This window comes from Vipera berus, assembly GCF_964194415.1.
Source record: "Vipera berus genome assembly, chromosome: 1".
Lineage (NCBI taxonomy): Eukaryota > Metazoa > Chordata > Lepidosauria > Squamata > Viperidae > Vipera > Vipera berus.
Genome location: NC_138202.1, coordinates 271560700 through 271573548, shown reverse-complemented (window position 1 = coordinate 271573548; position 12849 = coordinate 271560700). Strand labels below are relative to the sequence as shown.

Genomic DNA, 12849 nt, shown 5'->3' with positions numbered 1-12849 from the left:
TAAATAATCCTAGTCCTAATTTAATTCATTTTCAAGAGTAAGTAGGAAGGATAGTCAGCTTTAAGCTCTTAAAAAAACAAATCATTCTATCCTGAAAAACTTTTCGGACAAGGACATTCTCATGTAATAATAATAATAATAATAATAATAATAATAATAATAATAATAATAATAATAATAATAATAATAATAATAATAATAATAATATAACAACAACAACAACAACAACAACAATTACACACCCATGTTTAGTCACTATATCATTTTTAAAATGCTTTTCAAGTATTCCTGACCTTCATTTCTTCCACTGCATTGTCTAGCTCATCTGGATTCTTATATTCAAAATCCTTCTCCAAATATTCCTCTTCAGCCTGAGCCATCCATTCTTGCATTTCCGCCACATCCTTTTTGAGATTGACAGCTTTTTCTTGATTTTCTGATAATTGATTTTTATGGCTAATGATCTAGCAATTCAAACAAAGCAACATAAGGTGGACAGCATTATTTAAACTCGTATTATTTAAAGAGTGCTGTACAACTGATGAAAGAAAAACATGTGATCAACAGAATGGTGAAAGTTATTTTGAGATAGTAACGTTCAGCACTTTTTTCAACAGGAAATCTAGGAAATAATATTCTATAGATACAAGAACTGGCAAATGTAACTAATACAGTTCTGCTTAATTTTAAATTATTTACATTAACAATGAAGTAACCTGTGATAATAGTGATGTGGTGGTGGTGATCATAGTTATCATGAGGGTTAATAAAATATGTTAGCAGCAGTGAACTAGCAACAGATTCTTGTTGCAAGTATTTAGATTTCTACCATTTCATACAAGACTAACCCATTACTAACAAACACTCTCAGTTCCGCTTAATGAACTGTGTTTTAAAATATTTTCTTCCTACTGAGTATGTTCACAAGTCCGGTTCAGAATATAGACTGACACCCAGGGGTGTCCAACTACCGGCCCGCAGGCCGGACGCATCATGAGGAAACCACGCCCACCCCATTGCCAGCAATGGGGGGAAAGGTTCGATACATCGCGAGATGTCACGAGTTTGACATGTCTGGACTAACCTGAAAGAATGATGTCATTTTTTATGTTTTCTAAAGAGCGTGAGGGATGCAAGAAAACAGATTTATAGTGTGGGTAAAATCTTACCATTTAGATGATAGGGAAATATTGAAAATTTCCTATCAGTATAAATAGCAACAACAATTGCCCTAGTAGTTAAACAAAATGGCTCATTTGATATATTTTCTGATGAGAATTTTAGACAGATAACGAATTGAGTCTAAAACAGCATCATCTATCTGGCAAGGTGACTTAAAAAATAAAATTTGAACTGAAAACATCCCAGAGCCTAGTTTACACTATAACAAATCTTATAGCCTTCTAGCTGAATTACTGCATAACTGCCAACCAACAATAAAGAATATTGGGAATTGTAATTCATCTCATGTTTACTGCATTAAATTATAGCACTGTATATTAGTTCTATAGTTTTAAAATTAAATTGGTTTATTATAAAATTGATGGTTTCTCATAGAGCAGGGGTAGGCAACCTTGGCTCTTTTATAATTCGTGGACTTCAACTCCCAGAATTCCTGAGCCAGCCATGCTGAGGGAAAAGGGAGAGGTTTCCAAGCTGAGCCATGCTGGCTCAGGAATTCTGGGAGTTGAAGTCCACGAGTCATAGAAGAGCCAAGGTTGCCTACCCCTGTCATAGAGGAACATAAATGCAATTATTTAGTTTGCATTTCCATTTAGGCACTTGTAAATATGAAAGTGGGATTTTATATGCTGAAAATAAAACATTACGTTTGATATTATGATTGGTTGCAATGCATGTAACAATGCTACTACTTGAGCACAATGACAGATATGAAAATGCAAGAGTAATAGTATCAAGAACTAACCTGCTTGCTTAGTTTGTCCCACTGAGATTGGATGTCTGTCAGTTTGGATTTCACCCAAGCATTAGCAGGCTGGCTTCTTAAAGAAGAATCTATTTCCTTCATCTCTTTTAGAGACAACTCAATCTTTTCCATTTCAATAATAAGCAGCTGTTCATAATGAGAAAACATATTTTAATATCTATTTCCAAAGATACAACTTGAGATGTTGCTAATTTCTGAGACACTTTTATAGATTTCAAAGACTTATTATGTTTGAAAAAAATAATTAGCAAAATACCGTATATACTTGAGTATAAGCCGAATTTTTCAGCCCACTTTTTGGGCTGAAAAATTCCACTTCGGCTTATACTCCAGTCAACAAAAAACTTACCGAGGACTTGTGCGCGGCCGAGGCTTTGGTGCTTCCGGGATCGCGCGCACCTCTCCCAAGCCACCGCCGTCCGGAGACCTGCCGAAGTTTGGGGAGGTTTGGGGAGGTGCGCGCGCACCTCCCCAAACCTCCCCAAACGTCGGCAGGTCTCCGGACCTCCGCGCCCTGCGTGCCTGCTTCTTTCCGCTGCGGAAAGAAGCAGGCAGGCAGGGCGCGGAGGTCCGGAGACCTGCCGACGTTTGGGGAGGTTTGGGCACCTCCCCAAACCTCCCCAAACGTCGGCAGGTCTCCGGACCTCCGCGCCCTGCCTGCCTGCTTCTTTCCACAGCGGAAAGAAGCAGGCAGGCAGGGCGCGGAGGTCTGCTTCTTTCCGCAGCGGAAAGAAGCAGGCAGGCAGGGCGCGGAGGTCTGCTTCTTTCCGCAGCGGAAAGAAGCAGGCAGGCAGGGCGCGGAGGTCTGCTTCTTTCCGCAGCGGAAAGAAGCAGGCAGGCAGGGCGCGGAGGTCTGCTTCTTTCCGCAGCGGAAAGAAGCAGGCAGGCAGGGCGCGGAGGTCTGCTTCTTTCCGCAGCGGAAAGAAGCAGGCAGGCAGGGCGCGGAGGTCTGCTTCTTTCCGCTGCGGAAAGAAGCAGGCAGGCAGGGCGCGGAGGTCTGCTTCTTTCCGCAGCGGAAAGAAGCAGGCAGGCAGGGCGCGGAGGTCTGCTTCTTTCCGCTGCGGAAAGAAGCAGGCAGGCAGGGCGCGGAGGTCTGCTTCTTTCCGCAGCGGAAAGAAGCAGGCAGGCAGGGCGCGGAGGTCTGCTTCTTTCCGCAGCGGAAAGAAGCAGGCAGGCAGGGCGCGGAGGTCTGCTTCTTTCCGCAGCGGAAAGAAGCAGGCAGGCAGGGCGCGGAGGTCTGCTTCTTTCCGCAGCGGAAAGAAGCAGGCAGGCAGGGCGCGGAGGTCTGCTTCTTTCCGCAGCGGAAAGAAGCAGGCAGGCAGGGCGCGGAGGTCTGCTTCTTTCCGCTGCGGAAAGAAGCAGGCAGGCAGGGCGCGGAGGTCTGCTTCTTTCCGCTGCGGAAAGAAGCAGGCAGGCAGGGCGCGGAGGTCTGCTTCTTTCCGCTGCGGAAAGAAGCAGGCAGGCAGGGCGCGGAGGTCTGCTTCTTTCCGCTGCGGAAAGAAGCAGGCAGGCAGGGCGCGGAGGTCTGCTTCTTTCCGCAGCGGAAAGAAGCAGGCAGGCAGGGCGCGGAGGTCTGCTTCTTTCCGCAGCGGAAAGAAGCAGGCAGGCAGGGCGCGGAGGTCTGCTTCTTTCCGCTGCGGAAAGAAGCAGGCAGGCAGGGCGCGGAGGTCTGCTTCTTTCCGCAGCGGAAAGAAGCAGGCAGGCAGGGCGCGGAGGTCTGCTTCTTTCCGCTGCGGAAAGAAGCAGGCAGGCAGGGCGCGGAGTTCCGGAGACCTGCCGACGTTTGGGGAGGTTTGGGGAGGTGCGCGCGCACCTCCCCAAACCTCCCCAAACTTCGGCAGGTCTCCGGATGGCGGCGGCTTGGGAGAGGTGCGCGCGATCCTGGAAGCACCGAAGCCTCGGCCGCGTGCAAGTCCTCGGTAAGCTCCGGGCGGTCACTTGCTTCGCGTCTCCTGAGGGAAGGGGGGGCGACTGGAGCGGGCGTGTTTCCTCGCCTGCTGGGCGCCGCGATTTGCCCGGGGAACGCGCGGGCCCCGAATGGCAGCGTGGAGCGAGGAAGCGGACAGCCAGGGCTTCCCCGAGAGCCGCGGCCACACAGGGTATTCCTGTGTATTCAGGCTTGCAAAATGGCGGATCGAGCCTCTGCTGGCGGCAGAGGCTTGCAGAGCGCGGATCCAGCCTCCGCCGGCGGAGGAGGCTTGCAGAACGGCGGATCGGCTTATACTCGAGTCAACAACTTTTTCCAGTTTTTGGGGGTGAAATTGGGGGTCTCGGCTTATACTCGAGTCGGCTTATACTCAAGTATATACGGTAAGTTAATACATGGACATAGACATAGAGGAAAGAGAGGGGGGGTGTCATTTCATTATCTCATATTAACCAGGGGTGAACAACTCCTTAACCACACTTTATACTGTAATATTGAATCACCAAAATTTGGTGGCAAAATGAACATTTATTAATGACAGGATTTTTATCCTTGGAAGGTGATTTAAGGGATAAATGGTTACTTAAAAAGAAAAACTTTTCTTTTTGATAAAAGAAAAACTTTTCTGGATACACATAGCATGCTTAGTGATAAACAATCATTTAAAAATGTCAGTGTTCATACAGCACACGTAGCAGAACTAAATAAAAACTGCATAACTATGTTAACCAAGTTAATGGCTGCAATCCAGAGAACAGTCCTTCAGATATCCAAGGGCATTTACCCAAATAAAGGAAACTTTGTTCTTTTTTTTAATATTTGTTTATTTATGTCAATAGCCCCTATCACCTAACACCAAAGCTGAATAATAAGAAAGGTGTCTATTAAATACAAGAAAGTAGGTAAAATAAGCAATGGATTTATGTATCTCCCCGTGAACACACAGCTTCAATACTGATCAAACCCATAAAAGATTCATGATATTCTTGATGACTGACACAGCTAGAAAATGAATACATCTAATTCACACTAGCACTGATACCAACACAACTATGCTACAGTTACGATCTGCCTAAATCTGCTATGATCTGCTACAGTTATGATTTGGTTCCAAAGATCCTATGATACTAGTTTCAGCTGATTATAAAACGTCTGTCTTTGATAGAACAAGCATTAGATATGAGAGTATCTATAAATTTGCAACTTTTGGTTCCAGATATGATGGCCTAACCGACAAATTTAAAAAGAAATAAACTTTTATGACATACAAGGTGAAGACAAGAACTACACTGATTCAGTTCTGTTTTGGAAATGATGGAAGACTCCAGCAGCTAAAAAAAATATGGATGAGAATGGATGCCAGTATTAGCTATTCATTTTTCTCTTTCTGTGAGCCCCATACCAGAGACTCATGAACTAAAACCATGCATTAGGAAAACAGAAGAACCCTATTTACTGCCCAGAGAAAGCAGTGCTTTTTTTGTAAAAGAAAAAGGTGCCGGGCCAAAAAAGGTGCCAGAACTCCATTCTGAGCATTCTATGACAAAAAAAGCCCTGAGAGAAAGTATACCATCACATAAGGGGAATCTGCCATTATGCATAGTGGTGCCCTGCTAAAAAGTCTTGCTTCTGAAACATCAGTAAAATTTCAAAATTAACCCAAAGGGGGACATTTTTTCAGCACATTCTCTACCCATATCTGATTTGGCTTGTAAAAAAAGATGATCCAAGCCTCCAAGGGTTCAAAGGCTGGTACAACTGAAATTAAGCATGCCCAGATCTGTCAAGCCACTCATCAGACCTACATCATTATTGCTACCTTGCAAGTGGAGACTAGGACCAAAAAGAGCTAATAGCTCTAATAAACTGCTTTTAATTAAAGGAGGAGGAGAGGGATTTCCTTAGGGAAATTTCCCTCTAAGAACAAAAGAAAAGGGATGGTAACTAGATGTGCCAAAGAGAGTGAGCATAAAAATACAAAATGCTAAAAAGTCTATATTCTTTTTCTAAACATTTATCATAACAATTAAGATGTTTATGGGTAGCATCTGTGAATCAGCACACAAGATCCTTTGTGTGCTAAGAACCAGGCTACAGATAGCTTAATGGATTCCACCCATGACATACATAAAAAGAGACTTCCTTCTTCCATCTTGCAATTTGCATTATTACTCTGCATTCACAAATTTGAAAATATAGCAATAATAGCTCCTTGATTACAGAAGCTTCATGCAGTGTTCTTCACAATGTTTAGACACAGCCAAGGAATAAACAAAATGTGAACATACAATAGTATAATAAATCGATAAATCTTACCATGCATTGATCAAGCTGTCCCTGAAGACATTCAGATTCTGTTTGCTTCATTTGGTCTTTCATTAGGAAGTTTTTCACAGAATCCAGCCACCTCTGAACTACTTTTGAATCAGCCTGAATATAATATAGAAAGTTAATGTTCTATAATGTGATGTACAGTATTACTCAATGGCCAAATACTTGATTGTCTACATTTTAAAAATGCAAATATCTGCTCATAACATTTTACTAGGTTCATGTAAATATTTGTTAACCAAAAAATCCAACTAGACAAACATCTTTTTAAATGACAGTCAACATAGAATAGTAACTACATTAAACAAGGAAAAAAAGAGTTTATGAGTTGCCTGAATAGTAGATTTACAACCCTTTAGACTCCTATCTCAGAATTGAGCAAGGACCAGAGTCATATTTCACTAAAATAGAAAAACATGTGACCAAAAATACAATTTTTATTACATTTATGTAGGATTATTTATTTATGTGATTTACATGGCTGTCAATCTCACAAATGCAACTCTGGGCAGCTAACAATAGGTTAAAAGCCAAGAACAACAGCAGCCCAAAATGATTAAAAGCAACTGTAATAAAAATCAAATGCAATGTGCCTAAGATTAAAAAAAATTCCTTTCTGTTGCAAATCAAACAGTAGACAAGCAAAGCACAGCCAAGCTAACTAGCTTCGCCTAACCATCTGGCCCCAGTGCTTCAGGGAAAAGCCAAGACTTTGAAACCTTATGGTCACGGCCATCCAGATCTCATGGAACTCAACAGGCTCCGTGTGAGAGAAGGCACATCTCTTATATCTCACATTCATAGAAGTAACTGGAAAATGTTCACTCTGTTAGATCTGATGGGTGAAAATAAATGGAGACAAGCAATCCAGCATATAACCTGGCTCTGTCAAATGTAGCTTTACAGTTCCTGTCTTGCTTTAGAAAGGACGTAAGGTATACCTTCCTTTTGTAATTTATATTACTTCACTAAACATCTGGACATTTTTTCCTCCACAATTTTGTTTAGTCATTGTCTTGAATGCTTAAATGCAGCGGTCCCCGATCTTTTCGGTTCTATGGACCAGCGGCAGGGGAGGGGATGATTTCACGCGCACACTCGCTTGCACAAATGGAGCTTCATGCGCTCACCTGCTGCTTGCATGGCCCAGTACCAGTCCGCAGGCTGGGGTACCCCTGTCTTAAAGAACCTAGTGAGCATTGGGTGACAGAACCCTGAGCTCACAATTCCAAAAACTTTCTCCAGTTTATCAGGACTAACAGATTCATCCAACCCCACTGACCTGCACAGAGTCAAATCCCAATAAAATCCAAGGGACTTTATTTGACAGATGCCTGGAATAATGCTCACAATACCTTGCAATGTTCTTCTGGACCATCCTTAACAGGAGGGACCAGATCCCTTTACACATGACTGCCAACTAGTTGTCCATAAATGTAATAAAGAGGAAGAATTACTGTGTTTTGCTGCTCTTATTGTCACGATGTAAACCTTAAGAAAGGCGGTCACTCACACTTTAACAGTTTTACTTCAGGAGGATTATGGGTGTTTCTTATGTCAATTCATCTCCTGGAGTTCCTCTGAAAACCAGTACAGGTTCCAGGATACAAGGACATAGAGGGTCCATGCAGGTACAGTTCTGTCTAGGGCTATTGTTACTCTCTCATTCCAAATAACAACTAAGTCCTCAGCCATGCCCCAGAACCATACATTTTAGATTCAGCAACATTCACATTTAGAATTAAATTATGAGCTGTTTTAGCCTTATTGTAGGATCCCACTATTTTAGAATACTGCAGCCAATTTTGGTCACCATATCACAAAAAAAAGATGTTGAGAGCTTGGAAAAAATTCAAAGAGCAACTAAGATGATCAAAGGCCTGGAGACCAAAACATACGAAGAACGGCTCCGGAACTTGGGTTTGACTAGTCTAAAGAAAAGAAGAAATAGGGGACACACGATAGGAGTGTTTCAGTATCTGAGAGGCTGCCATAAAGAAGAGGGGGCCAGGTTGTTCACCAAAGCACCAGAGGGAAGGACGAGAAACAATGGTTGGAAACCGATCAAAGAGAGAAGCCACCAGGAATTAAGGAGAAACTTCCTGACAGTAAGGACAATCAACCAGTGGAACAGCTTACTCTCAGAAATCGTGGGCGCTCCATTACTGGAAATTTTTAAGAAGACACTGGACAGTCATTTGTCTGAGATGGTATAGGTTTTCCTGCTTGAGCAGGGGGCTGGACTAGAAGACCTCTAAGGTCCATTCCAGTTCTGTTCTATTCTATTCTATTCTATTCTATTCTATTCTATTCTATTCTATTCTATTCTATTCTATTATTCTATTCTATTCTATTCTATTCTATTCTATTCTATTCTATTCTATTCTATTCTATTCTATTCTATTCTATTCTATTCTTCTATTCTATTATTCTATTCTATTCTATTCTATTCTATTCTATTCTATTCTATTCTATTATTCTATTCTATTCTATTCTATTCTATTCTATTCTATTCTATTCTATTCTATTCTATTCCTGCTGCCGGCATCAACTTCCCTCCGCCCTGTGCGCTCCCACAGAGAGGGCCACCGGTCAGAGAATGTCGTCAGGTGGCCCCCAGGGGGAGGTCCTTCTCTGTGGGTGCCCCGGAATTATGGAATCATTTGCCGGTTGAGCTCCGGATGGCGCCCGACCTTCGCTCCTTCCGACGCAATCTGAAGACTTATTTGTTCGAACAAGCCAGCCTGGCCTGATGGGGGATGGGTTTAGGTTTTATTGCTATTTTAAATGTATTTTAATCTACTGTTGTAACTTGGGCATCTTGTTTAATTCTTTTTTAGTTTTTGTATTCCTGTACTTTTATATTTTTGCCCTGTTCACCGCCCTGAGTCCTTCGGGAGAAGGGCGGTATACAAATAAAATTTTATTATTATTATTATTATTATTATTATTATTATTATTATTATTATTATTATTATTATTATTATTATTATTATTATTATTATTATTCCATTCTATTCTATTCTATAAATGCTACTGACAGAATTTAAGTGTATTTTTCATATTTGTCAATGATTACATGATCATATTGACATGTTCTGCCTCATTTGTCCAGTTCTTATATTCTTAGCTCTACCTCCAATTTTTATTCATTTATGTCCAAAACTGATGGAACATACTATAGTCCCAAAGATATTTGCTCTACTTTTAGAATGGAGGCCTTTATATACTGACTAATAGTTATATGGTATTAAAAGAATCATTTTAAGGTTAAATACTCCTTATGGACCACTAGTTCTGGACTCTCCAAATCAATCACTTATTTTTTTTTCCCATTTGACTCAAACTAGATTGCATTTAAAGACACCTACATTTTTTCCTGTTCTTGAACACCCACACTTGGATTTATCCATCCCTTCTAAACATTGTCAGAATGTTATTCTACCATTTGCTTCTAGGACTGTAATTCATCCCACTAATAGCTAATATTTTGCCTTTCATCTGTTTCTCCTATTAGTTTCCATTTTCCCTTTCCATGTATTGTCCTCGCCAAAAATATGTTTTTTTTTCTGATTCTCAAACTCAAAGGTGTTTATTCTTATTCTCTCTGGCCACTATTTCCTTTGATGTTTCAGAACTTCCATATCCACTAATATCTTCATCTCATCAAGCTGATGAGAGACAAATTCTTGGTTTTATATGATTATATGAGATTATATGATCTCACAAATAGCCCATTGACTTCATTTCAAATAATAGCTTTGTGTGCCCTTTGAGCTCCTTCACATTCTTCAAAAATAAAAATGTGCACCCATACTAGTTCTTTCTTAGGAAATATATCCAGAGGTCAAATGATTAATGTTATACCATTATCAAGAGTGCTGAATGCAGCAGTACTGTATGAATCTAGAAGCCCTGGACCTCTGGAACTATTCTGTGATTGCACCAATGATATGCTTTCATAATTGCAAATGTGTCAACCCAGAAAGGTGTTGGACTATTATTTTAGCCTATTATCCATTCTGTTACTACACTGAGTGCGTGACCTCTGCTTTACAGAAACAGTTAATATTCATTGTCATTCCACAGCAGAGGGGGGGGGGAACATATCATGCAGGAAATAAATGTTTTAAATATCAGCTAATAAATCAAACCCCATTTTTTCAATGAATCAGTAGTTGGAAACCAAGTATATACATACAATCACTGGAGACTTTTACAACATCAAGTTTAAAGTTTAAAATTTACATTTACAGGCACTAAACAACATAAAGTGTTGTACTGACATCCATCATTATGAAATGCTTTGAGAGGCTGAAAAAGGACATTAATGTATATAGCCTCCCGCCAGCATTTGACCCAGTTCAGTTTGCTTACCGATCAAATCACTCTACCGAAGATATTATTTCTTCTATTTTCCATCTGAGCTGGGAGCACTTAGAGGAAAGAAATACTCATGTGCATTTTGTCAACCTTGCTGTTTGTTGACTTCAGTTCGGCATTTAATACAATCATTCCCCAGCATCTAGTAGACAAACTGGGCCTTTTAGGCTTAAACACCCCTTTGTGCAACTGGATTCTTGATTTTTTTACTGACATTCCCCAGTATGTGCGAACTGGAACAAATATTTCCAACACCATTTTCTTGAGCAGATTCTCCTCAAGGCTGTGTCCTAAGTCTGCTGCTGTTGACCCATGACTGTTGTGCTAGGTTTGCCACCAACCATATTGTGAAATATGCAGACAATACAATAGTAGTGGGCCTCATTCAAGAGGGCTGTGAAGGTGCTTACCGCAAGGAGGTTAAAAGTTTAGTGAACTGGTGTAAGAAAAACAGCCTAGTTTTAAACATTGGAAAAAACAAAGAGAACATTGTCGATTTCAGAAAAGGCAGGCACAGCCACATTCCTCTGTGTATTAATGATTCACCTGTGGAGCTGGTTACAAGAATCAAATTCCTGGGTGTGCAGTTAACAAGTAGGCTGGCTTGGTCACTCAACAGTGAGAAACTGGTGAAGCAGGCACAGCAGTGCCTGCATTTTCCACATTGCATAAGAAAAGTACATCTTTCTTCCCCTATCCTTACCACTTTCTACAGAGGGAGGATTGAGAGCATCCTATCATACAGCATTACAGTCTGGTTTGGAAGCATCACTGCTTCAGACAGGAAGGCAGTGCAGAGAGTGGTGAGGATGGCAGAAAAGATTACTGGCAGTTCCCTCCCTTTCATCTAGGTCAGGGGTAGGCAACCTCGGCTCTTTTATGACTCATGGACTTCAACTCCCAGAATTCCTGAGCCAGCTTGGCTGGCTCAGGAATTCTGGGAGTTGAAGTCCATGAGTCATAAAAGAGCCGAGGTTGCCTACCCCTGATCTAGGTCATAGCATATAAGCGTTTCTTGAGCAGAGTCCGCAAGATTGTCCGAGACACTACACATCCTCTTCATGACCTGTTTTCCTTGTTAACTTTTGGGAGGAGGTTTCGTGGTATCCGAAGCAGAACATCCAGATTCAGTCACAGTTTTGTTCCATACAGTATTAACCTTGTGAACTCTCAAGCTTCCTCCTTCCCTTATGTATTCAAGATGGACAGTGATTAATATTTATATGTTAGTTATATGGAAAGGTGAAAGTTTATTCATAAGTTGTATACAGCATGTTTAAATGTGTGTTATGCATATGTACACTTTTGAGAGCAAGCAACTAAATTTCATTTTTAATGTGTGCCAATGTGCCCACTGTAAAAAATGACAATAAAGGTATCTAACTAGATATAAAATCTTAAAGAAACTACCAAAATAATTTATTTCTGCTTATTTAGTTTTTAGATTGACTTCCACTGAACAAGGTATTATATTGATATTTTTTCCATCCCACTGCAATCAGTTCTGCCTGCAGAATGATTGACTCATATAATTGACATTCCATTTTGAATCAAATAAACAGGTATTGACATTATAACTTGCTGCAGAATATAAATTAATTTGAGAATGAGGAATATTATACTTACAAGAAAGTTATTTAAGCAAAATATATTTCTAGTTACCTCAAATATTCTCAATTTGGAAACAGTTTCTTCCAATAAGTGAACATCTTCAGAAATCTTTAGTTTTAATTTATCCCTATATCCTTGCAAACATTTCAATTCTTTCTTGTATAGTTTTGATTTTTCAGCAGAAATATGCTTCTCCAATACTTGTGTGTCTGCAACAAGTTTATCGACCGTGCCTTTTTGATTTTCTAGGGTTTCACAAATCATCTGCAGGGAATAAATATAAAAATATTAATTATATTTACATAAAATGGTGTTCCTTCATGCTTTATATCCTATAAAAAAATCTGATTTATTGGAGTAATGGAATTGACCTTTGTATCAAACTAGAATGCCGTGCAGTGCCAAAGTGAAAATTATATTGTATAATTAAAAACTTTTTAAAATATTAAACTAATATTAAACTAATAAAAAAACCTGATTCTTGTATTGACATCTTGTGTTGGTTTTTAGGCAGCAGTTTATAATAAAAATGGTTGAATATATCATTCCATCCTTCTTCAACATTTGAAAATCTAAAATTAAATTCTACACACAACTCTAGACACTGACATCAAAGGGACAATTAATTAACTGTAACTAAAATTCTAAC

At 40.3% G+C, this 12849-nt stretch overlaps 1 protein-coding gene across 5 annotated transcripts in view; it reads right to left on the bottom strand.

Annotated features, from left to right (window-relative positions):
* The window catches only part of UTRN (utrophin), a gene marked incomplete at its 3' end in the record, with an annotated part of 377026 nt that overhangs the window by 264704 nt on the left and 99473 nt on the right, over nucleotides 1-12849 (bottom strand). For all 5 annotated transcript variants that reach the window (XM_081313934.1, XM_081313935.1, XM_081313936.1 and 2 more), the window contains 4 exons: nucleotides 12252-12464; nucleotides 6192-6305; nucleotides 1928-2074; nucleotides 294-464 (listed from right to left, as the gene is read on the bottom strand). In XM_081313934.1, the coding sequence (XP_081170060.1) occupies nucleotides 294-464; nucleotides 1928-2074; nucleotides 6192-6305; nucleotides 12252-12464 (645 nt within the window). The remainder of the gene's footprint in view (nucleotides 1-293; nucleotides 465-1927; nucleotides 2075-6191; nucleotides 6306-12251; nucleotides 12465-12849) is intronic.